Consider the following 27,077-nt stretch of genomic DNA (forward strand, 5'->3'; position numbering starts at 1 on the left):
AGAAAGAATTATTATTATTATTATTATTATTCATTTATATCTGTAAATTATATTAACAAAAATTATATTAACAAGAGTATGGTGGTCTCAATTCAGTTTTGTAATAAATCTATTTAGTTTTGCTTTATTTTCTATTGATTATTTATTTTCTATTATTCCTTTATTCCCTTTATTGAAAATTAATTCTTTTTACGATTTATTTACCGAAATCATTTATTTTTACGATTATTACCGAAGTATGTTTCACGAAATACATTTTTTTCAATTTTTTGCTTTTTCATTAATAATATTAATCATAACATCAAATTATTATATTATTTTCGCAAAAAATTTACAGATAATCTTCATTTAACAATTTATTTGATAGATATGTAATAATCTTTTTAACTATTTAAATCATTACTTTGGTTTCCATTCATAACCAGACGACAGGTTCATCTCTGCGTAAGTCTGAACAACGGTTTTACTTCTTAAACATCTTCGTATTTTTTTGTTTAAAACCGTCACATTTAAATTAATGACATCGAACATTTATATTTTATTTGCATTCTTTATTGGATATTTATATAATTATCGTAGTTTGGCCGTCAAGATATTGAATTGACAGAAGCCCAAACGATTATCCTTCATCTTTACAGGAAGCTCTTTGGCCATCCGTTCCAGTTCAATATCTCTTCCAATCGTAGACATGCTTTGTAAAATAAAATTAAAATAGTGTAACACTCATGGCTTTAGGAAACATTATTTCATGATCAGAATTCTGAAATCCTGGACTAAATAACAAATATCAGTTGTTAGTCTGTTAGGACATTGCTCTGTTAAAAGCTTCCTTGCCTCCCGTAATTCCCCAACATTACCCCTGACCTAACCCTTCTTTCATCTTCATGACCCCTAATGTCCACTTTTTTCTATCTATTGCTTATATTACTTTTTAGCTTCCGTTGATGTCTTTCTCTAATTACATGTCTTCTTTCTCTCTTTTTTTGAACACTTTACAAAAAGCTCCTTATTATATTCTTCTTTGGAAAGTGTTCTTTAAGCTCCTTCTCCAGCAGAACTATGGATGAGTAAAGACGTTCCAGCCGTGGTCATCCCTTCTTTTTTTCTTTATCTATCTCTCTCTCTATCTTTTTGCGAATATTTAAGTTAGAACAACCTTATACATATCTTATTTTCTAAAATAGTAATCTATAATTTTAGGGAGATTTAGTTATTTCTCGCGGCTCCTGTAGTAAACAGTCTTAAAAGTGATTCTTCTCCGATAATTCTTTAATAATTTCATTGAACTTTGAAGAAAAGATACAAATAATTGTATTTTATTTTATATCCATTCATATTTAGTTTATATCTCTCTCTCTCTCTCTCTCTCTCTCTCTCTCTCTCTCTCTCTCTCTCTCTCTCTCTCTCTCTCTCTCTCTCTCTCTCTCTCTCTCTCTCTCTCTATCTATCTATATATATATATATATATATATATATATATATATATATATGAAGCAAAAACGAGGGGTAGAGTCGGACATTCGCGGTAACGTTATTTTTATTTGGAAATGATATATTAATGGCAATGTTTTTGATTAAAAATTGAGATATTATAATAATATTTGATAAAATGTAGTAGAGACAGTTGTGATAATAATCGTTGGATAAGTTTACCTCCTTCCTTCTGAGCGGTGGGGCTAAAATAAAGTACCAGTTATGTACTGAGGTAAGCGTATTCCATTTTACCCCGACTCCAGAAGATTATGGTATGGTCTTGTATCTATGAAAAATATGGTATACAAGGTGTCCACAAAGTCTGGCTACATGGAGTAAATAAAATCATAACATAAACAATTAAATATCAGAAATAATAATTTCTTAAAGTATGTGGCAATCCCCATGTACCCAGATTTTGCGGACACCCTGTAGAATAAAACATAATGAAATAAAATATATTTATTACAACCGAATTGAAAAAATTCCGAAAATTAAACTGTGATACTATGTTTAATTATTTGAGATATATTTGGATCTTTCTGTTGCTGTCACAGTTTTAGAAATTAAAAAAAAGGGAAAACTTTGATAGCAATAGAAAAGATCCGTATTTTATGAAGACTATATATTACAAAAGTACACTTCCTTATTTGTATTATTACAATAGGGACTGCTGGAAACCTTATCTCCAGAATATATAGCACTCATAAAGAAAAGTGTGACTTTGAATTATTGATCAGATCGATGTTTCAACAGTAAATAGTTCCAAACTCTTGGAATCAATCTACCCTTTCTCTAGAACTAAAAAAAAAAAAAAAAAAAAATCAAGCACCTTCACAGAATTAGACATCCATTTGGAGCTAATCTATATTGAAAATGTGAGTTCGTGCTCGGCAAAGAAGAGGAGCAAGCCTGAACAGAAAGGAAATTTGGGAGAGATAGAGAATAACATTTATGTAACCCCAAATTCTTTGAGCAATACAGCCTGGACAGGCAAAGTTGATCTTGTCTGGATGGATATTAACCCCGACTTAATGAGATCGAACCAAATAATGATTGAGATCTTTTTAAAATTCTTCCAACTACGCCAAAGAATATGGTGAACAATTGAAATAATTTAGGTGGTTGGAAGAATTTTAGAAAGATTCTATTTATTCACTTCATCTTATTTAATGAAGATTAATTATTTTTACGATTTATTTACCGAAATTATCTATTTTTACGATTATTATCGAAGTACGTTTCACGAAATATATTTTCTTTTTCGACTTCTTACTATTTAACTAAAATCAGTCTTAACATCAAATTATTTTACTTTTTAAAACCAATTACAGATAATCTTCACTTAACAGTTTATTTGTTAGATATAATAATTAATATTTTGACTATTTCAATCAATACTTTGGTTTCCATTCATTATCAGACGACAGGTTCATCTGTGCGTAAGTTGAAACAACAGCTTTACTGCTTAAATCTTAATTATCTTCGTTTTTAGTTTAAAAACGTCTCATTAAAATTAATGACATCGTACTTGGATTCAGTTGGTGTCAAAAAATATATTTTATTTGATTTCTTTATTGAATATTTTCTAAGTTTGGACGTTAAGGAACTGACTTGGTGCCCCCAAGATTATCTACTATAGATTATCTTTTTAATTGTGTATCTCTACCACTCGTGGACATGCTTGTAAAGTAAAATAAAAACAATGTAGTATCCTTGACCATAGGAAACCTGTTTTAACGTTCAGAATTGTCAGATCCTGGAACAAATAACCCACATCAGTTCTTAATCTGTTAGGATGTTGCATCCTTCAAAAATCTCATGTTTCCCAATATTCATTAACATTGTTCCTGACCTGCTTGCTCAACCGTCTTCTCATAAGATTCTTTTCATGTTCACTTTTCGTCTTTTTTTTTCCTGTGTATTGCGTATGTATTTCTTAGTTTTTGTTGATCTATTTGTCTCCTCTTTTAACCTTTCCTGACGAGTTAAAGTGCACCTGAGCACTGCATGCAGTAAGCTCATTAATTTTTCTTTGCAAAGTAGTTTAGCTCCACTTTCCAGCAGACCTATGAGCGAAGACGCTCCATCGGTGATCATCTCCCTAATTCTCTCTATTTTATTTAAAAAAAATTATTTTTTGGCAAATAGTTTATTTAGGACATTACACAATATCTTTACTAAAATAGCAAGAAATAATTTAAGGGAGATCTAGGCGTTATTTTTAGTAGCTCAACTTACTGTATAGAGACTCCGTGTAGTCGTTATTTTGAAAGTAAACAGACTTAAAAGTGATTGTTCTTCAATAATTATTTAATAATTTCATTGAACTTTGAAGAAAAATGTACGAATAATTGCATTTTGTTTTATAATTATTCATATTTGGTTGATATCTATCAAAAGGATAGCATTAGACATTTACTGTAACATTTTTAGTTTGAAATAATAATATCAATGATAATATTTTGGATGAAAGATTGTGATAAAGATCCCCTTTGATCATGAATGACCATGGGATTGCACCTAGAAAGTTACCCGCCAAGGCACAAGTCCAGGCAAGGTTGTTTTATGGAAGACCAGTAGTCATCCATGCGTACCAGCCTCCCCTCTTCACGTCACCAATGTTTTCCAAGGGAAAGGCAAAGGGGCCCCGATACTGTTTGGCACCAGTGACGTCATAAGTCATTTCTACAGCTGAATGAATTGGAACAATGTAAAATAAAGTGTCTGGCTCAAGAACACGATACACAGCATGGTCTGGGAATTGACCTCAATATCTCATTGTTGTGAGCCCAACGCTCTAACTACTGAGCCATAATTGAGATCTTTGCTCGTTGGATGAGTTTACTTTCCATCTTTCTGAAAGAATTTAAATAAAAGGCTGACTTTCAGAATAGCTATCAGTTATCATGAATAAAATGAATTGCTTTGGTATTTCTATAATATCTAACCTTTTGAATTCTGTTGTAAGCATTAAAAAAAAAAAATTTAAATGCAAATTTTCAAACTTCCTGCCCCTCCCCCACCATTCGGCCTTCAAAATAGTTTCCTTGATTTTAATTTTTTTTTTTTTAAGTTTTCTTTTTATCCATGTTAAAATAATTCATTTTTCTTTTCATATTTCTCAACCCTTTCTCTATCTCCTTATTAAATGACTTTATTAAACTGCTCATGGCTGCTGGAGCTGCTAAAAATAATAGACTTACACAAGTAGATGTATGAGAAATAAAATTGGAATTTTGGAAGTTTTTTTAAAATTTCAATTGTTTGAAATGTAGGAAAGAATATTTTTAATTGAAGAAAGTAGACTGGAACAATAATATTCTCTCGCTTTCCCTCTCTCTATCATAGCAATATTTTTCGCGGCACTTTTTCTAATTAAAATCGCTCATTTCTGTTTTCTAAATAATTAAATATTTCTTTCCATGGTGTAAGAGGAAATCTTGTTGAGAAATATTGCTGCTCTAAATTGAAGTATAGCAGCTGATAACTAGTACCCTTGTGTCTTGAAGTTGAAGGATAACCAATCTACAGTCTTTTCTTAAAAACTGTACATAAGAATAATTCTAACTAAAGTGTTTGTTTAGAGTGTGGTCTACCTCACTATGAAAGAAGTGACATGAAAAAAAAAATAGAAGGAAAATGGAGACGATTGTGATTGTGTACATAGAAAAACCTCAAAAAACAAAAAAGAAACACTGTCCCAACACTGCTAAAGTGAAACCATATAAACTAAACTATATCTTTCAAGATTTTACTTTTGTTCTAACATATTTGATATTTCTTTGTAGTTATTTGACTATATTCAGAGTTTTAGTAAATAAAATGTAATTATTTACCTGTTTTTGTTACAAATGGATATCAATAAGTTAAATGTTTCCATTTCAGTGAACTTTTGTACTGAATTTTAGAAAAAAGAAAATGGATATAAGGAAAAGAAAGAATGATGCATGTAAGTAAAATGATAACCAGGCTTATTGCTACAGATTTAACCTATATATATGGGATATATATTTAAAATATGTTCTCGATTATTTTTGAAACAATTCCTACAGAAATTTAAATAATGTGGAACTGAATCAACATTTTAAATACTTACAACTTTAACTGAGAGAGAGAGAGCAAAACCGTATGTGATCAGAAAGTACATATACAGTTTCTACTAGATAGTAATTCTCTCAATAATAGTAAAGATAGCAGAAATAATAATTATCTGATCCATTTAAATTTAGCACTTTCATTTGATGGAGTTTCCTTGACTAATAATGACATATTATATACCAAGTTTGAGGAGTTGCTGTGTTGTACATGGCTTTTACTTTAAAAAAAAAAAAAGAAAGAAAAAATCTTCATGCTATCGGTTCTTATTGAAGATTATTAGTCTTTAAGATGGGCACATCATCATTACTTTTAATGTCTAGTTTTCCATGCTTGCATGGGTTGGACAGAATTTGTTGAGGCAGATTTTGTATGGTCACCTGTTTTCAAAAAAGGTAATATTTTCCCATAGCCAGACATGTTTTCACAGAAAGTTGAAAACAAAGGATATTGCTTGCATGATGGTGATACTCATTTACAACTATCACATACACACAATTTTCATCTATCAAATTCACTCACAAGGCTTTGTGGCCAGAAGACAGGAACACATTCTCTTCCTCTCTCTCACATGCACACACATGACTGGTTTCTTCCAATTTTCCTTTACCAGATCAACTCACAAGGCTTTGGTTGACACAGGGCTGTAGAGGAAGACATTTGCCCGAGGTGCCACACAGTGGGGCTGAACTCTGAACCATGTGGTTGTGCAGCAACATGTTTATTTAATAAAACGTCTTTATAAAATATTTGTTTGTCTTTTCCCTTCTAATGTTAAAAGGAATATCATTCTTTTCATTTCCAGATATAGGCTCTATTTCTATAAGTTAAGAACATTCTATTTGGATTCCTAAAAGAATCTTCTATTTTGTTTGTCATAAGACTGCAGCCATGCTGGGGCACTGCCTTGAAGGGTTTAGTGGAGCAAACTGAATTAACCCTGTACATTTTTTTCCTTTTTTAAGCCTGGTACTTATTCTCATGGCCTTTTTTGCTGAACCACTAAGTTATGAGGACATAAACAAACCAGCACTGGTTATGTGGGTGGGGATCAAACGACAACACACACAGATATACAACGGGCTTCTTTCTGTGTTTGGCCCAGAAGACACTTGCCCAAGGTAGCATGTAGTGGAACTGAACCCAGAACTATGTGGTTGGAAAGCAAACTTCTTACCACACAACTACATCTGTAAATAAAATATCGTTTTAAATGAATTCGATATGAAATTTAGTGATGCTAGGTGTAATCTTTAGTGGTACTCCATTGGTTACGATAACGAGGGTTCCAGTTGATCCGATCAACGGAACAACCTGCGCATGAAATTAACGTGCAAGTGGCTGAGCACTCCACAGACATGTGTACTCTTAATGTAGTTCTCAGAGATTCAGTGTAACACAGTGTGATAAGGCTGGCCCTTTGAAATACAGACACAACAGAAACAGGAAGAAAGAGTGAAAGAAAGTTGTGGTGAAAGAGTACAGCGGGGTTTGCCACCATCTCCTGCTGGAGCTTTAGGTGTTTTCATTCAATAAACACTAACAACGCAATCGAAACTGATCTTATGACCTCGAGTCCGCTGCCCTAACTACTGGGCCATTGCACCTCCACAGGAGGTGTAATGGTACACTTATAAATGATATTATTAGTTAAAAGAATAAAATTAAATGGGCATTATCTGGAAGTATTACAATTCTAGCTGTAGCTGGTAATGTTATTGGGTAAAATTTAGTCAAGTTAGAAATAGCAATGTTACATGCAAAGTTAGGGGTAATAGTTTGCTGAAGCCTTGTGATTGACTAGTTCGCTTCTCAGCTACATAGCTTCAAGTTTTGCCCCATTGCAAGTGTCTTCTTCTATAGCCCTGGGGTGACTAATGACTTACCAGGGAATTTGGTAGATGAAAACTGAAAGAAGCCCATTGAATATATCTGTGTATATGTCTGTGTGTATGTGTGAATGCTTACAATCTGTACTGAGTTGCTGCTACAAACAGTGGCATCCTCATTTATAGCTGGGCTACAACTGGTTACCTTTTGACATTTTCTGCACTTTCAAATTCATCTAAAATAATAAAAATTCCCTATTTAAAAAACAGGCAAGGCTTGGCACTCGGAAAAGCATCTGGCTTTAAAAACTGTCCTGCAACTACCACCCCCACCAAGACATGCTAGCATGGCAAAGCTTGTTAAAAGTACAAATGGTGTGTGTGGGTGTGTATGAATGTATGTATGTGTGTGTGTATATATACATTAATCCCTTGCCGTATTGCGATTCATCTACCGCGGCTTATTATTTAAGTTTATGTCAATTCCTGCATGCTGTTTTGCATTTATAATAAAATATATACAAATATACAGTGCAGCACTATTTCTTCTTCAGATTTTCACCTATCACGGGGCGTTTTGGAATGTAACACCCACGATAGTTGAGGGATTACTGTGTGTGTGTATATATGTATACACATATATAATATCATTGTGGGTCAGATGGAAATCGTAGAGGTAGATTTTACATGTCCAGATGCCCTTCTTGTCACCAGCCTTCACTTGTTTCCGAGCAAGGTAAAATTTCACTATTGCAAACACTACCTGTATGACTGTGTTGCTTGTTTACACTTACCATCCAATGTGATGACAAGTCCCACACAGGTAACCAGACGCATTTATAGGTACATAGACATGTGTATCCATATATATATATATATATATATATATATATATATGTATATATATGTGTGTGTGTGTATGTATGAGATAGTATAGATATATAATGGCTATAGGGAAATATATCCACTCATAAGTTTTTGGTCAGCCCAAAGCAACAGTAGGTGACACTTGCCTAACATGTTACTCATGGCTGGGAAGCAAAATTCTTAACCATACAGCCATGTTCGTGTTTGTATGTGTGGAGTGGGTGGGTAGGTGAGTCCTTTAATCCTGAAAATACCACAAAGGTGGTGAGCTAACAGAATTGTTAGTATGCACAGCAAAATGCTTGGCAGCATTTTGTTTGCCTTTATTTTCTGAGTTCAAATTCTGTGAAGGTCGACTTTGCCTGTCCATTCCTTTCAGGGTTGATAAAATAAATACCATTTGATCACTGGGGTCGATGTAATCGACTTACCCTCTCCCCCAAAATTGCTGGCTTTATGCTAAAATCTGAAAGCAATATTGAAAATACCTATTATCTAAACATTAATATAATCTAATAATAATAATAATAATCTAAACACGAATTAGTGGCCAGTGTCTAAAGTGTATGGGACTGTGTTGGATTGTTTATGTCAAATGTATGAAAATGCTAAATGCTAAAAAAAAATGCACAAATGAAATCATAAAGAAGAAAACAAGTAACAGGAAAATTAAAGAAGCTGTAGCATTTGTGCTTGTAGAATTTTAATATAAATTCAGGAGAAAGACAGAGACTTAATCTTATATTTATATATTACTAGACTTAAAAATGAAACTGTTATATATATATATATATATATTACTAGATTTAAAGTCGGTAAAAATAATGGGAAATATTCATTTTGTTCATGACAACATTAATAGCATAAACGAACAGAATTGTTTGTAATTAGAAACTGAAACAGAATTATGGCCTTTTTACTTGCGCCCTACATCAGAATAAACAACCGAGAAAATAATGAGTTAAATAACTTATTAAATTGATTTTTTTTTAATACTTTTTTGTTATCCCGATCAAACATTTTGGATTATAGTTAGAAATTAACTTCTGATTATGACAAGGCTCACAGCTAAAAAAAATACAAGAAAGATCACTTTGTACTTTTTGTCATTAAGTAGTCTCCCCTGCTGTCAATCAAAATCCATAGCTAAGCTGGCAGTAGTTGCATAGCAACAGACGCAATGTTTTCTCTCAACCTTTCGCTGTTATCAGCTAATTTCATGTTTTCTAATATCTTCTTCCATATCCATTCTTTAACGTAGTTCAACCAGTCCCCTTTCTTGTCTTTCTGTATCTTGTTTACGGGGGTTGGGGTGGGTGTACATGCATCTGTTAAACTGTTATATGTTTGTTATTGCCGTAATAAATTCCAGTTAGATTCACTGTTGTGTGAAGAAAATGCCTTAAGATATCAATCCTGTAAGGGATTGATAAAATATGTACAAGTAATAACCTATAGTGATCGATTTATTGTAATCCTTTGCAAAGTTGTGGCATTCTGCCAGTTCAATATATTACCGGTCTTTAGCTTGGGTTGGATAGGTTGGCGTTGTTGAGGTTAATTTTCGTCTGGAGTTGCTGTCCTTGTAGAGGTGTCAGAAGATCATGGACTGCTTCTGCATTTCGTACAGAATACACACACACACACACACAATTTTTTTTCAGACAAGATGACAAAGGACTGAGATACTTGGTGCCTTGCTGTACCCAAGAAGACCTGTACTCCACAGCATAATTGTTAATGCTGCTCCCCCTGGAGAAGAGGATTGGTCTACAAGAGTAGAGTGTCTGTGCCATGTAAAAAGCACTTGTGCTGATGCCATGTATAAGTGCTCTTGCCAGTTCCACATTAAGAGCACCCAGCACACACTGTAAAGTGGTTGGTGTTAAGAAGGACATCCAGCCATAGAAACCAAGCCAAATCAGACTGGAACCTGGTGCAGCTCTCAGGCTTGCCAGCTCTGGTCAAACTGTCCAACCCAAGCCAATATTGGAAAACGGATGTTAAATGATGATGATGAACAAGGAAGCATTGTTATCTATAACCAATTTCTCTTAGTGATTTAAAGCCATATTAATCTTTAATCTTTGACCTGTACTACATTATCTGAAAATGAAACAATACATATTGCTTTATCTTATTTGAGGTAACTTCTGTTTTAGACATTGTATGCATGTCAATATATGGCACCTAAAGACAAAATGTAGCATGGAACAAAAAATATATAAGTTAATATTAAATGATCTGATGGTAATAGCTAGAACACCATTGACCATAGTTCTGCTTTATCAGGGCTTTGCAGATAGTAAAAATAAACATTTTGCTCTAGTTTATCCTTTTTACGCATAAAAACTTTAACAAATCTTTTCCAGTTCTGTTCCCCTTTAATAAATTATCTTGATCTATCTATGTCTCTAATTAAACTTCAGACCATGATTATGTCCCAACAGCACTCTTGATTATCCTTCTCTGCTACTGTTCCTATACTCTCTTTCAAAAACATTTATCTCAAAGTTATTAAAATATATTATATACTATATATGGATTTTAACTCCAGTCACCAATCAGTTAAACTTGTTTAAAATATCTTTTATCTTTTGTTTGTTTCTGTCATTGAAATGTGACCATTCTAGGGCACCACCTTCAAGGGTTTTAGTTAAACAAATCAACCCCAGAACTGATTTTTTAAGTCTAAGACTTATGCTATTTGTCTCGTATGCTGAACCACTAAGTTACAGGGGCACAAACCAACATTAGTCATTAAGGTGTTGGCTGGGGGAGACAAATATGGGCACAAGGATACACGCACGCACACACACACACACACACACACACATGACAGGCTTCCACACAGTTTCCATCTATCAAATTCACTCACAAGGCTTTGGTTAACTCAGGGCTATAGTATAAGACACTTGCCCAAAGTGTTGCACAGTAGAGCTAAACATGAAGCCACACGGTCGCAAAGCAAGCTTTTTAACCACACAGTTATGCCTGTGCCTATATTCAAGATTCGTGGCTGTGTGGTAAGTAGCTTGCTTACCAACCACATGGTTCTGGGTTCAGTCCCACTTCATGGCCCTTATGAGTGGATTTGGTAGACGGAAACTGAAACTGAAAGAATCCTGTCATATATATGTATGTGTTTGTCCCCCCAACATCACCTGACAACCGATGCTGGTGTGTTTATGTCTCCGTAACTTAGCTGTCCAGCAAAAGAGACCGATAGAATAAGTACTAGGCTTATAAAGAATAAGTCCTGGGGTCAATTTGCTCGACTAAAGGCGGTGCTCCAGCATGGCCACAGTCAAATGACTGAAGTAAGTAAAAGAGAGTATAGTGGTCTCCTACAATGGCTAGAACCTTCATTCTTGCCAAAGATCAACCATGGGGAGAGACTGAGACCCTCTCCATAGAAAACTTCATTGAATAGACAGTTTTATGTAAATATTGAGTAAAGTTGGCTTGGTAAACTTGGAAGCTACTCTATAGTCTACCATCGACCTAATTCCCTATGTTAGCATTTTCTACAATAGATTTTAATCTAACATATGCCATATTTAGATTACTTTCTGATATATCTCTTCTGGCAAGTGTGCACTCTTAACGTTGTGAGGATTGCATCACAAAAGACTGGTCTTCTGCTTAGGGTCCAGAAAATAAACCTCAATCCCAAACTACTAGCCTTCTATAAAGCTCAAGTAAGACTTGTAAGGCAGTAATGTTCTAGTTCATTGTAGATTATATTCCCCCAAAAAGGCCATCTGCCAAATTGACATAAAGTCACTCCCCAACACACTCCAATTTGTGGCCTATAGGTTCTTTGGTACCTCTCTATCCTTGCCCTTTTTTTTTTTTACAACTACAATAGTATCTTCAGCTTCTTGATACTGACATTGTCAATTCTTGTTTTATTTTCATAAGTTACAGAAACTGTTGCTGAGAGCAGTGAAGATGAAATGATTCCAAAAAGGTAGCTTTTGCATAGTTTTAAAAATGATTTTGATATAATTCCTTGTTTGTTATTTTTACTTTTTCTTTTCTTTATCCATATTAAAATGCCAGATGGATTCAAAGAGCAACACTATTAATTATATATATTAAATATAGAGAGTATAATTCTTGTATTTTCATTTTCTTTTATTTCTTTATTTTTTGTCTTGTCTTTTACTTGTTTCAGTCATCGGACTATGGCAAGCCTGGGCACTGCCTTAAAGGGTTTTAGTCAAACGAATTGATCTCAGTATTTTTTAAGCCTGGTACTTATTCCATCAATCTCTTATGCTGAACCCCTAAAATACAGGGATGTAAGCAAACCAACACTGGTTGTCAAGTGGTGGTAGGGGCTGAACACACACACACACACGGTAGGGTTCTTTCAGTTTCTGTCTACCAAATTCACTCAAGGCTTTGCTTGGCCAGGGGTTATAGTGGAAGACACTTATCAAAGTGCGATGCAGTGGGACTGAATCCAGAACCATGTGGTTGGGAAGCAAGCGTCTCTCTGTGGAGTGAATGACAGAATGCCCTGGCAAGACATTAAACTGCATCTGGTGATGAAGCCTGGGGGTTCAATAGTTTTAAGGAGTATGACATTCTCTTAGTCACCACTCCTCCCAAATTCTCTCTTGCTTGTGGTGGTAGTATGTGACGTGGTTCTCGGTTATGGCTAAAATGACAGAAGACAGTCTTGTGGCAAAGTCATACAGGCTTGGAGAAGGGCTAGTCCCTAGGTGTCTGTCACACAGCCCCAAAGATGTGATGAAAGTGACTGGAAACCATTGTATCTTTCACAAGAAATATTATGACTTTGGCATGTAGGTCCATGATCACTTATACCTGTAGGCATGGCACATGAAAAGAGAGAGGAGAATTACAGAAAAGTGTAGAACGTTCATCATTGTTATCATTATTATCATTTCAAGTCTGCTTCATGCTTGTGTATGTTAGGTTTTCTCTAGCAAAGCATATTGCTATTTGTTGTGGGCCTTTGTCTTCTTACAGAAATTAAGTCTCTTGAGATTAGCTTTCACTACTTCTCCCATGTCTTTTTCATCTTCTATCCAGACCATCAGTCTTTTTTCTTGCACGCTACACAAACAAGGTCTGGCCAGAAAGTATTCGAACTGTTGCTATGGTACTGGAGCTAAAGTATGCAGAATGAAGTTGCTTGGCACAGACCAACCTTAGACTCTATTGTACATGCATGCTAAGTTATAATATTCTTGCTCACTTCTGTTGTTTATAGCAGTGCTTGGAAGTTTGGTGTTTAGAGTGTGGTCATCTCAAAAAGATTGGGTGTCAGCTGTGCAGGGTCTCTTTGATTGCATCAAGGAAGATGAAAACTTTTTGAAAACAGTTATAACATATGACAAATCATGGGTCTATGGCTGTGACCCTGAAACCAAAGTGGAAGACCTCAGCAAGATTTCAAGACATTAAGGAAATCTAAGAGAATGTTGCAAAAATGGAATTCCGGGAATGCTTTCATCAATGGAAACAACACTGGATTAAGTGTGTGGCTTCTGAAGGGGACTACTTTGAAGGAGATTAAATGCTGAATTGATGATCTGTGTTGTAGTTTTCATTTTATAGCAGCAGTCCCAATACTTTTTGATCAGACCTCTTATACCTATTATTTATTTTTTCATTTCATTTGTCCTCTCATTCATGCACACAGTAACATTATACATCCAGAAGGGGTTTATTTCTTTCCAGCCCTCAATCATCCTTCTCATTCAATATCCATAATATGCTAATATGTATCATTGCCCTTTGTATGCAAGGGAGAGTTTCTTTATTGTCAGAAGAGATAAGAGCTCCCTAATCTTTTCCACCCCATTATTACTATGGCTACTATACTTTTGGAATACCTGTCTCCATTGTTAATTAAATCGCTAGATAATGGAATCTGTCAACTACTTTTAGGGATCCTTGTGAGCATTTGAAAATTTATTTTGAAAGAATTTATTAAAAATCCAGATTGATACAAGCAAAAGTTTTGAGATGAAAACAAGTTCCTTTTGATAAATATTTCACCAAACATCCATTTCACAGAATTAGCAAATTTTCGGTTCCAATATTCTGTACTTAGATCATAAAAATAGTTTAATTTATTTCAATTTTAATGTTTACTTCTGTTAATGATGCATATGGTATTGGTCTACTGTATCATTTTAACTTGTTATATAACATTTGGTCTTATTTCTATCAAGCAACAACTATGTATCTATTTATCTCTGTAAGTATATTTATAACCAGTTCAATGATCACAAACACATGAAAATCATCAATAACTTATTTGTTTCCAGAAAACTACACTCACTATCCTCAAGAATTATTGGCACACAGTCTAATTTATGTCCTGTTTGGCATGTTGCCCTGACCATGCTACATATATCATAAACTAGAAGGATTTGTTATTTCTTCAATGCTTATACCATGTCTATGCTTGGTAAATTGTTATCAATATCAGAAATCTTTGATCAACATTTTGAGACTACAGTTTCTTTTTAATTGGATTTTGTCGCATTTCCTTTCCTCAAACATTCTTGTTTGTTATAGTAGTATTTACATAGTTGAAATTATTTTAAGAAATAATGTGTTTACACACCATATTTTAACAATTTCTTAGCAGGTTTGAAAATAAATAATTATCCTAGCTATTTTCGTAATGTTCAGATAACCACATCATATTCTTTAATATCTGTTTTCTGTACTTAGATTTTGGTCAGATTTGTACATCATCATCATCATTTAATGCCCATGTTCCATGTTGGTTTGTGTTGGATGGTTTGCCAGGATCTGATGGATCCAAAGACTTCATTATGCTCCAGTGTTTACTTTAGCCCCTATTGCTCCTATGGCTGGATGCCCTTCCTCATGCCAAATACTCTACAGTGTATACTGGGTGCTTTTTTTTTTTTTTGTCACACTAGAACCGAGGTCACCATGCAGCTTGCATGACTACAAACCTCAGGGGTGTAGGGGTGCTTTATGCTGGGAGAGGAGGGGTTAAAGTATGAGAGAAGCCAGAGCATGGAAATGTTTGTTGCTGTAGATGAGTTACTTACATTCTAGAAGTGAGGGTGGGAATGATCAAGGGGAGCTGGAAAGGGATAGAAATAGTTTTAATGAGGGGTTTGGGTGGACCTTCAAGGTACAAGGTGAATGGAACTGAGTAGGGATAGAGGAACTGAGTGAGGGTGGAGGATGCAAGAGTGCATGGAAGGATCATCATCATCATTCTCATCATTTAACATCCATCTTTCATGCTGGCATGAGTTGGTTGGTTTGACAGGAGTTGGCAAACCAAAGAACTACACCAGGGTGAGAGTGGAAAATTGATGAGGGTGGTGGTATGCAAATGCAGTAAAGATTGAGTCGGGTTGAAGAGCAGATGTAGTGAATGGTGGATAAGGAGTGAATTGGGGGATAACTGGAAGATAACTGACAGTACAGAAAAAGTGGGGGTGGGTAGGAGAACAGCAGAATAGTAATTATGATGCAGTAGATAGGAAAAGGATGTGAGAGATGACGTGGTGTAGTTGTATGAGGAGAGGAGAGAAAATTTGGTGGCTTGGTGGTAGTGAGGTCAATGCAGTGTGTGGATAGAGAGAACAGTATTCATACATAAAAGATGGATAACAAGTGGAAAAATTGCAGGTCGTGAGAAAGAGAAATATCAAAGAAGAGCTACAGTATCAGTTGCTGTATCAACTGTATCATTCCATGTCATTTTTGGCTTGGCTGGGACTTTGTCTAAGTTACATGTCTTATCATTTGCAGTTTGTTTCGTAGATTCCCAGTTATCATTTATGCTACAAGCACCTAAATCCTTCTCTTTACAGTCATATGCATCACTTAAAACAATGGTTTTCAACTGGGGTCCACATGACTCTTGGGAGTGCATATAAGATTTTATTAAGATTCATGTGCATTAAGTTGGGCATACTTCTACAATACACAAAATATTTTAACAATTTCTTTTATAGAATTCTTAATATTTGATTATAGAAATTTAATAAGATTTTTCAAACATCAAATGGCTATGAGGGCCTATCCAAGTAAAAATAGGAATCAAAGGGTAAAAAGTGGTTGAGAACCCCTGAATTAGAATTTGTCAAAAGCTATTCCCAATTATGAGTCTTTTAGTTTCCATATCTTCCTTCTCCATTATCTATTTTTGTATCTTCCTCTGGCCAACTCTGAAGTTTATCAACAAATCCTATAAAACTAGTACACATTAGTACAAATGCCATAAAAGTGTAGTAATATTTTAGTTAACAAATCATATGAAATTATGGTGAAGGTCGTAAAACTAAACACCTTGTATTATGCTATTTGTAGTTCAGGTTTCAATTTAATTTACTTAAATAATTATTGTAAAAGCAGTTACCCATATCAACTATTTCAGATACTTTTTATTGGTTTATTTTTGATAATTATATTTATAACTCTCTATGATCACACATAGTATAATGTACTAAAATATTTTGTAAAGACTTTATTGTATATTTTTTTTGAGCATAAATATTAACTAGTTTTATATTCATTTATTGTAGTCAAAAGATTATTCCTGCATTTTCTTCTCGAAACAAAAGTGTTAAAGATGGTAACAGTAAAAAAATAAGAAAGTGAGTAAAACTTTGTCAGCATCGGTTTTATATTTTGCAATCTTTTTCTTTCCTTGATTTATTTTCAATTACTGTGAGTATTTTATTGTCAACTAAAATATTTTGTTTAATTTTTGGTCTTTTAAATTGTAAAAATGCAATCTAATTTTGGAACAGTATAATTGTTAGTGTCTTATTAGAGCAATTAAATATTGAAGAATATTTAAAACAAGAAAAAGTTTATTTGGATGAAGAAATGTTAATCCAGTTATGAATTATATTTAATTTTAAGTAAATATAAGTATTATGCTATGCTGTACTATAGAATACAGTAATAAATACTTTGTCTTTATATACAGAAACTTCATAAATATCAAAAGAGGGATCAGCTGAACTAGTTTCAGTCTTGTGTTGGGATTTCATCAGTAACTGAATACCTTCTTTAACTGTCCAGACATCACTGGGGATTTATCAGACCAATTTGCATATTTCATTTATTCAGAAAGATGGATTTGTTACACTTAATGTAGTAATAATATATTTATTGGACTAGCTGTCAAGAATGTGTTGAATTTGCAAATTGCTCTCTGACATGCTTTAAACCCTCAGAAATACTATGTTTATAAGCAGTGTTTTGTTGGAGAGTTAAGGAGGAGGGCATTCAGTCACTGATGAAATCCTAACACAGGATTGAAACTAGTCTAGCTGATTCCTCTTTCTCTGTCCATGAATATATTGTATGCAGAAATAAAGTGTTTACATTTGTCACATTGTGTTAGCTAAATATCTATAGATGGACGTATTCTATAGTATAGTTTTGAAACCAAACATTATTCATGTACCAGATAATCAAATTGTCAAGAATGCATTAAATATGCAAAATGATCTGTTCAATTTACTTAAGCCCTCAGTCATATTGTATTTAGAAATGGTGAATTGTGTGGATTGTTAAGGAGAGTATTCAATCTTTGATGAAATCCTGGGTTGAAACTAGTCTGGTTGATCCTTCCTTTCCTGTCCAAAGACAAGGTGTTTACATCTCTGTATTATATAGTGTTGGCTAAAATCTTGGTCTGTTCTATAGTACAATATAATGCTATTCCTGCATGGGTCAAACGGAATTTGGTGAGGCAGATTTTCTATGGTCAGATGCCTTTCCTGTCACTAACCATTATCTGTTACCAAGCAAGGTATTATTTCCTCATAGCTAGACATATTTCATGAAAGACTGGAAACTAACAATATTGCTTGGATGATGGTGACGCTTGTATGATGACTGAAGTCAAATGACTGAAACAAGTAAAAGATATAAGATATATATCATCATCATCCTTTAATGCATGTTTTCCATGCTGGCATGGGTTGGACAGTTTGATCAGAGCTGGCCAGCTGGAGAGCTGCACCAAATTCCAGTCTGATTTGGCTTGGTTTCTATGGCTGGATGCCCTTCTTAATGCCAACCACATTACAGTGTGTATTAGGGACTTTTAACATGGCACCACACAAACACTTTTATGTGGAACTGGCACAAGTGCTTTCCATGTGGAACAGGCACACAGCTCTTGCAGGCCAATTCTCTTCCCCAAGGGATGTGGCCTTAACATGTCTGCTGTAGAGGATGGGTCTTCTTGAGTACAGCAAGGTGCCAGGTCTCTTGGTCCTTTGTTATCTTGTCTGAAAGGTTATCCTTCAGGACTTTGTCCCATGTCTTCCTGTGACTCCCTCTTCTGAGTGTTCCATTCACTTTGAGAGATTGGCACTTCTTTATGGAGCTATTGGCATCCATCTGCATCATATGACTAAACCAACGCAATTTTCTCTCTTGCACACTAATTTTACTTATGCTTAATTTCCCTCTCAGAATACATCAGCATTCTGTTGAACAGGTACACTTACATTAAACATCCAGCAGAGCATACCATTCTCATTCCTCTCCAGCCTTTGCATGTCCTCTGCATTTAGGGCCCATGTCTCACTACCATGTAGAGAATTGATGATATATATATATACATACATATCATTATTTGTCTGTTTCCAAGCTGGTATGGGTAGGATGGTTTGACAGGGAACTGGTCAGCTGCGGGGCTGTATCAAGCTCCAGTGTAATCTTTGACATAGTTTCTATGAATGGATGCCCTTCCTACTGCCAGCCATTTTACAGTGTGTATTAGGTGCTTTTTTGTGCACAAATTATTAGAAAATAAATTTATTGATAACATTGCATCACATCATTGGTAATATTCTCATAAAGCAAGGAACTATACTAATTTTGTTCTGATGACAAACATGGATGAGTGAATAAGAAAGAACATATATCCCATATTATTAATAAAATACAATATCATCTTATAACAACTAATTCACCAATCAGTGAAACAAACAGCCCACATAATATCATTCCTTTTAGCTTTTTCTGATGATAGAGTTTTCTCAATTCCTGGTACAAAATCAGTTGGTAAATTGGCCATTATTAGTCTATAATATTGTATTTAATTAACAATAATATACTCACTCTATTAACCGATATATGAGTGCCTGTTTTTTCTGACTTGTGGATTTTTACATAACTATTGTATATTGTATATGAAGAGCTATGACTTTCTGTAGAAAGAGAGTTACATTAAAGAATCAATTATATTGTCAGTCTGATTGTGAGTAAACACTCTTAGCTCATTAATGGTCCATATTACAAATTGGGTGTATGGTGTGTGGGTGCGTGTGCATCTAGTGTGTGTGCAGTATATGTGTACATGGTGTGGTGGTGTGTATGTGTGCATTTTGTTTTGTGCATGTGTATTTGGTGTATGTGTGTTTAGTGTGTGTACGCATTGTGTGTGTGTTTATCTAGTCTTTTGAAACTGAAAACAATAATGATACACTTGCATGAGTAGATAAATTGAATGTAGTTTATTCCACATTTTGAATATAAATTTTTCATAACTAACTGATTGCTGTTGAATATTTTAATGAATACTTAAATGGGACTAAAAATATATGGTTACATACAATTCATGACAGTTATATGTAACACTAAATGAGTTTTATACTTGAAATATTTTGTCACCCTCTAACATTGGCCTTTCTTCACTGCTAGTCGTCACTTATTCTTCAGGCCATCCATCGGTAACATCAGTCACTATCTCTTATCATTGTCCATTTCCATTACTATCCACCATTCTCTCTCAACTCAATGGAAATTGTTTCCGAGTTAACCCATTGAAGTTAAGGCAAGCTTTTGTATCACTATAAAGTTGCTTAAACAAGTTAACAAATTGAGGTGGACATCCAAGTTTACCAAGACTGGTCCAGTGTCGAAGGCTTCTGTTAAATTGACAAATACCTGATAAAGAGCCATGCGATGTTTGATGCATTTCTCCTGAAGTTGATGAGTAGGAAAAATCATGTCCATTGTGCCATGACTTGATTTAAAACAACTCTGACTCTCTGGGATGACAGAGGGGCATATCCACATTATTAGCCGATTAAGTAAAAGTTTTGCAAAAACCTTACTATTTCAAGCAGGCTTATACCTCTGTAATTTCCACACTCAGATTTGGATCCTTTTCCTTTGAACAATGAAATTAAAATGGCATCAACTTAGTCCTGGGGGACAGGAGCACCCAACCAGATGTCTGATATTAGATGGTGGATCTCTATAGCAAGCCTATTACCCCCGTGGAGGAGAGTTTCAACAAGAATACCCTCAAGACCTGGTGCCTTCCCAGTATTTAATTCTTTGTTTGTCTTTTTGCTCTAATCTATAGTTGGATGTTCCATCATTTCATGGATGATAACCTTTTGGAGCAGATTACTGATGACATCTTCATCAATAATTGAAGGATTATAAAAGAGATCAGTGAAGTGCTCAGTCCAACGTTTCATGATACCCTCATGATCCTTGAAGAGAAAGCCGCTGTCTTTAGGCTTGTGGGTACCACAAATGAAGACTGAGGACCCAACACTTGTCCGATCAAGTGATATACTGTTTTCAGGTCTTTACTGTTATACGCTTTCTGGATTTTTTCAGAAATATCCGACCACCATTTGTTTTACATTTGTCATATCTTTCTTTAGAGTGATGATTTTTTCCTTTTGAGAGACTGCAGTAAGGGCTTTTTATCCTCATCTGGGGCACCGAGGTATTTTTGATGCAACTTATCTTTAACTCTAAGAAATTTATTGATCTGTAGATTGTTTTCATCAAATCAATCCCGATGTTTTCTGTTTCTGAGACCAAGAGCCTCAACTCCAACATGGTAAATAGTGGTCTTAAACTGAGCCAAAGTTCCATCAAATTCCGCCTCTCCAATAGCATTTCTAAGATTCACCTGCACCTTAGAGTCCCTTAATTTCAACACATCAATACGTTTAGGGATTTTTATTCCTCCAAATCTTATTCTATGCATGATATGGAGTTTCAATTTACCGTATATGAGCATATGGTCAGTCTCACATTCTGCACCACATGACTCAGACAGTGCAAACATCTGGAAGGGCTTGTTTCCTGGTGATGAGGTAATCAAGAATATGCTCATGTTTGGATCTTGGGTGTGTCCAGGTAGCTTTATGGATATCCTTCTGATGAAAAACAGTGTTGCAGATGATGAGATCAAGTTCAGTGCAGACCTGAAGAAGATGGAGACCATTAGCGTTCATTTTACCCAAACCATGCCTCATAATTGCATCCAACATGGGCATTGAAATTACCAAGAAGGAGGATCTTACCTGCATTTAGAATTGAAATCTAACCAATCTGAGATCCTCATAGAAAGCCATAATAGATTCACTGCTGCTATCAAGAGTAGGGGCATAAACAGAAATAAGTCATAAAACGATTGCATGGTAGAGAAGCTTGAAGATACATAATCCTATCACTGAAACCATTAGGTTCTATTTTATGGGTTAACTCAGTATGAATGGCAAAGCCAACATCCCCTACTCGTTTTTTGAACCTTTGGTTTACCCTTCCAAAAGAAAATGTATCCAGCACCTGTTTCTGTCAATTCATCTTCATCACTCAACCGAATTTCTGAGAGTGCAGCAATGTCAATGTTCTACCAAGCCAACTCCTTGGCTATCATGCCAGTTTGCTGTTCTGGGTTACTTGACGCTTCATGATCAAGAAGTGTCCTGACATTCCATACACCTACCCATGATCCATATTTCTTGCTTGCATGTTTTCTCTTTGTATTCCTCCTGCTCTAGTGAACAGCCGTCAGCTGCAGGTTGCTGGCCAGCTTGATGGTAGAACAGGCATTTGTTTCGGTCACCTTTTCTAGACCTTTCCCAGATTTCTGGGTGAGCAGTGATACCCTAGAGAGGGCTGCTCAGATGCTCTTGACCTTGCCGAAGCATGCTGCTGTTCTTTCAACAATGCAGTGATGTTAGATAGGCCCTGAGCCACCCATGCGCAGATTCGTGACTATGTGCTCCCAGCCTGTTAAGCCTGCACATGTCGCTACTATTCCATGGCCATGGGACTTGAAGAGATATTTATATATTTAAATATCAATGCCACATACTTGTATGACACATATAGCACCCACTCCTCCCCCAAAATCTGATATCCAGTGACAAACCAAGGCAAGATGACTGGGGGATTATGGAGGTCGCATGTTTTATTATCCCAGAGTTTAACCTCTCCAGTGGTTTTATATTAGAATGTCCTCCTCCCAGCCTTTGCGCAACTAAAGGCTAACTGCAAGACAGCGTGAAGGATTTGAATTTGGAGTTACCTTCTAGACAGATTGCCTTCCCCATGGCTTTATTAAACCTAGGAGCTCCATCTATCCCTTTAACTACATCCACAAATACACACAAATCAAATAAAAGAAGTAAAAATACAAATATATATATATAAAATAAAAAAGACATGTACACGCAATATACATGCATATATTCAAGAATTAAAAATGTAAATATATATATATACACACACACACACATGCCCAACACTTACCCACAGTTCACCACACCAAACATGCACCTGGCACACACATCCACAATTCAGCCAACTATATACATATGCATATAGTTGTACATATGTACATTGGATGGCTGTTGACTCTTAAGAGTTCTTCTGCCCTTTTACAGGTCTTGTTTTTAGCTCTGCAGGGTATCCCATACACACCTTCCTCATCAAGTACAATTGGTGGAGGGGGGGGCGGTTTAGTCACTCATTACCTTACCATGTGACAAGTAGTACTGGGTTACATAGTACCAGTAACATAAACAACCTGGCATACATATATATATATATGTATATATTCATCATCAACCTCTTCATTTAACACCTGTTTTCCATGCTGTCATGGGTTGGGCAGCCTGGCAGGAGCCAGTTGGACTGGGAAATATGCTAGGCTCCACTGTTTTGACATGGTTTCGATGGCTGGATACTCTTCGTAATACTGATCACTTTAACAGTGAGTACAGGGTGCTTTTTATGCTGCACCAGTACTGATGCTTTTTATGTGGCACCAGCACCAGCGGGGTTATAGACACACACACACACGCACACACACACACACACACACACACACACACACACACACACACACACACACACACGTTATTGTTTTCCAAAATAAATTGCACTTCATGTTTGAGCTTCCAGTGAAGTTGTAATTTGATAGTAAGGCACTCATCTATGGGTCTACTGCATCTTACAGCAGAAACAGCTGTAAGCTAATGAAGTTCATAAGTTAATTGTTTATTTCCTTGTCATCTCGATTTCTTATCGATATATTTATGAAAAATGTTAAATTTATAAAACAAAATGCTTAGCTCCTTTTAGTCCTAAAATTTTCTTTGTTTTATTATATTTTGAAAGATAAAAAAAAAATTAACTGATTTATATTTTCTGTTTCAAATTCTGTCCAGAAATCCTGAAAGCATATTTCATGAGCAACAAGATGAGCCAAAGCCTAGTAAAATCAAGGATAAAGCAACTCCTGATACTCCTGCTGTAAAACAAATAACACAAATAAATATGGCACCAGAAAATAGAAATAATAAAGCTTCTTGTGATATGTCTGAGCAAATAAGTACAAATAATGCTGACATAGAAAAGATCTGTGTGGAATCACAAGCTGCTGATTTGAAGGAAAGTAAACTACAGAAGCTTGAAATGACTGAAGTTAAAAAGAATTCTGATTCTAAATCTGATAATCAAACTTCAACGGAGATTCTTAATGAAGACAGACTAAGCTGCAAAGATGGAAGCCATTTGGAATTGTCTGAGAATTCTAACACTGTTGATTGTGTAAGAACGATAGAAACAGAATACAAATCACCTAATTGTGAAAAATTGATTTCTTCTATGGAAGATGTAAGTGTGAAACAATCTGAGTCTTATTTGGCCATGTCTTCAGGTTTAGAAATGTGTGCTCTGAAATCAGACCTTCTAAATGAAGATATTAAAAACAGAGATGGAGTTATCAGCTTTCTAGAAACTATTCCAAAAGATAAGTGTGCTATATCAGTTTGTAGCGAGAATAATCCCAACGTTGACATTTCTAATATTCCTAGTTCTTCCATATCAGAAATAAAAGGTGAAAGTAAGTTACCACTTCGAAGTGAGAAAGTGGAAAGTAATTTTCCTAATAGCAATGATAATCAAATTGTTTTATCTGCAAAAGAAAGCTTTCAAACTAATATTAATGTAAATAAGGAAGTTACTCTGAATTTATCTAAAGGATTAAACTGTAATCTGTATAATGAGCATTTACCTGATATTAAGACAGTTGGGCAAATGTCAGAAATTCAGTCAGGAAAACAGCTATTACCTTTGCCTACTGAAACACAACAATTAAATTCACAGACAAAAGAAAATTTCCCAGGTTTACAAGCGAAGGATGCACTTTCAGATCTACAGGCAAAAGGTCAATTATTAGGTCTTCAGACAAGAGAGAAAATGCCAGGTCTTCAGGTAATAAAGCACCTTCCAGGTCCACCATCAGCTGAACATGTTCCAAATCCACCGGCTGCTGATTGCTGGCCTGATCCACTGAAATCTGAGCACCAGGCAGAACCATCAACAGCCAAGCACCAGACAGAGGCACCAACAGCTGAGCACCAGGCTGAAGCACCACCAGCTGAGTGCTGGGCAGAGGCACCGGCAACCAAGTGCCAGGCAGAGGCACCGGCAACCAGGTGCCAGGCAGAGGCACCGTCAACCAGGTGTCAGGCAGAGGCACCGGCAACCAGGTGCCAGGCAGAGGCACCGGCAACCAGGTGCCAGGCAGAGGCACCGGCAACCAGGTGCCAGGCAGAGGCACCGGCAACCAGGTGCCAGGCAGAGGCACCGGCAACCAGGTGCCAGGCAGAGGCACCGGCAACCAGGTGCCAGGCAGAGGCACCGGCAACCAGGTGCCAGGCAGAGGCACCGGCAACCAGGTGCCAGGCAGAGGCACCGGCAACCAGGTGCCAGGCAGAGGCACCGGCAACCAGGTGCCAGGCAGAGGCACCGGCAACCAGGTGCCAGGCAGAGGCACCGGCAACCAGGTGCCAGGCAGAGGCACCGGCAACCAGGTGCCAGGCAGAGGCACCGGCAACCAGGTGCCAGGCAGAGGCACCGACAGCCAGGTGCCAGGCAGAGGCACCGACAGCCAGGTGTCAGGCAGAGGCACCGACAACCAGGTGTCAAGCAGAGGCACTGACAACCAGGTGTCAAGCAGAGGCATTGACAGCTGAATGCCACCCAGAAGCTGAGTACCACCCAGATCCATTGACAGCAGAGCAGCATCCAGAGGCACCAACAACCAAGCCCCGTTCAGAGGCACCAACAGATGAGTGCCGCCCAGATCTAAAGACAAAGGACCTCTTTCTTGATCTACCGAGAGTAGATCACCTGCCTGATTTACAGAAAGTAGATCATCCATCTGGTCTCAAGGGTGTGGACTCCATGCTTGATCTACAGACCACAGACTGTCTGCCACAACCACAAGAAACAAGCCACCTACTTGATCTGAAGAGGACAGAACACCTATCTGATTTAAAGAGAACAAAATATTTGCTACATCTACAGAACACTAATCATATGTGTAGTCAACAAGTGGAACACCTGACAGATTTACAGCAAGGAAAGAAACCAGATCCAGAAATAGCATATTTACCAAATCAACAAAGAGTGCCTACATCAGATTCATCATTAAGAAACAAGTTGTTTGCAGTAGAGGTAAAGAAACAATTGCCAAATATTCAAACAGAAAAACATTTCTCTGAGCTAGAGACAATGAAACAATTGGATGTGCAAAAGACATCTGAAAAATTCTTTGGGGTAAAAGTGAAGGAAAATCAACCTGAGATGAAAGCAAAAGAACAATTAGCTGAGCAGCAGACAAAGGAACAAACAAGTCAAAAATTGTTTGAGTTAGAAACATTGAGTTCTTTTTCTAAGCTTGTTGATGACACAAGTGAAATAGCTGATTCTTTCAGACAAATTTCTAAAGACAGAATTAGATTAAAACCTGTAATTGATAGTGAAAACATTAACAGCCAGCCTAAGAATGTGTTACACCATTTGGTAAAGGAAACTAATTCTGTATCCAGTCTTACATCAATTGTAAAACCTCTTGAGAAAAGTCATAGCAGCAGTGAAATCACAATGACAACTACCTCCCCGTTGAAACTTCCACAGTCATCTTCATCATCAAACAATTCTGCTTTTCATACGAAAGGTAAATGGTTGAGTTTTTATTATGAAATATTATTTGTAACTTTGAGTATTGCTTATCAGTTTGTGTTATATTTTCCTGTAATTTTCACACTAGAACTTTTAGTAGGTTTGGTCATTAGTTTGTTGTTGGTAGTACATAATATCAGACAGGCTGTGTGAAGATTAGAATGACCACACATAAGAGTTTACATATATTTTATTACTCAGTACATTTGTATTTATCTATGTACAACAATTGATTGAATGAAACACGATACATGAGATAGTAAATGCAATAGTTAAGTCCTCATTGCATAAAATATTTTAGTTATTTATATGGAAATCGTTCATGGTTATTAAAGACAGAATAAGTAGTAAAAATGAAAATGTCTTACCAGAGTTGACTGACAGAATTGTGTGCAAAACCTGAGGTTGTTCTGTCTTAGAGTTTGATATCTCAGCTTCTTATAACTTTTAGTTACATCATCATCATCATCGTTTAACGTCCGCTTTCCATGCTAGCATGGGTTGGACGATTTG

The 27,077-nt window shown here is 36.0% G+C and overlaps 1 protein-coding gene across 4 annotated transcripts in view; it reads left to right on the top strand.

Moving 5' to 3' along the window:
- Positions 1-401: 401 nt before the first annotated feature.
- Positions 402-27,077, top strand: part of LOC106880096 (uncharacterized) — a 45,723-nt gene continuing 19,047 nt past the window's right edge. Inside the window, exons 1-5 of one of the 4 annotated variants that reach the window (XM_089347839.1) lie at positions 402-444; positions 5,362-5,425; positions 12,192-12,240; positions 16,832-16,903; positions 23,762-26,559. In XM_089347839.1, the coding sequence (XP_089203965.1) occupies positions 5,395-5,425; positions 12,192-12,240; positions 16,832-16,903; positions 23,762-26,559 (2,950 nt within the window). In that variant the 5' untranslated portion in view covers positions 402-444; positions 5,362-5,394. Of the gene's footprint in view, positions 445-5,361; positions 5,426-9,442; positions 10,414-12,191; positions 12,241-16,831; positions 16,904-23,761; positions 26,560-27,077 lie in introns of those variants that run through there. The other 3 variants (XM_089347861.1, XM_089347850.1, XM_089347872.1) reach the window with 3 other exon arrangements.

This window comes from Octopus bimaculoides, chromosome 1, assembly GCF_046866305.1.
Source record: "Octopus bimaculoides isolate indiv1 chromosome 1, ASM4686630v1, whole genome shotgun sequence".
In the NCBI taxonomy this organism is placed as follows: domain Eukaryota; kingdom Metazoa; phylum Mollusca; class Cephalopoda; order Octopoda; family Octopodidae; genus Octopus; species Octopus bimaculoides.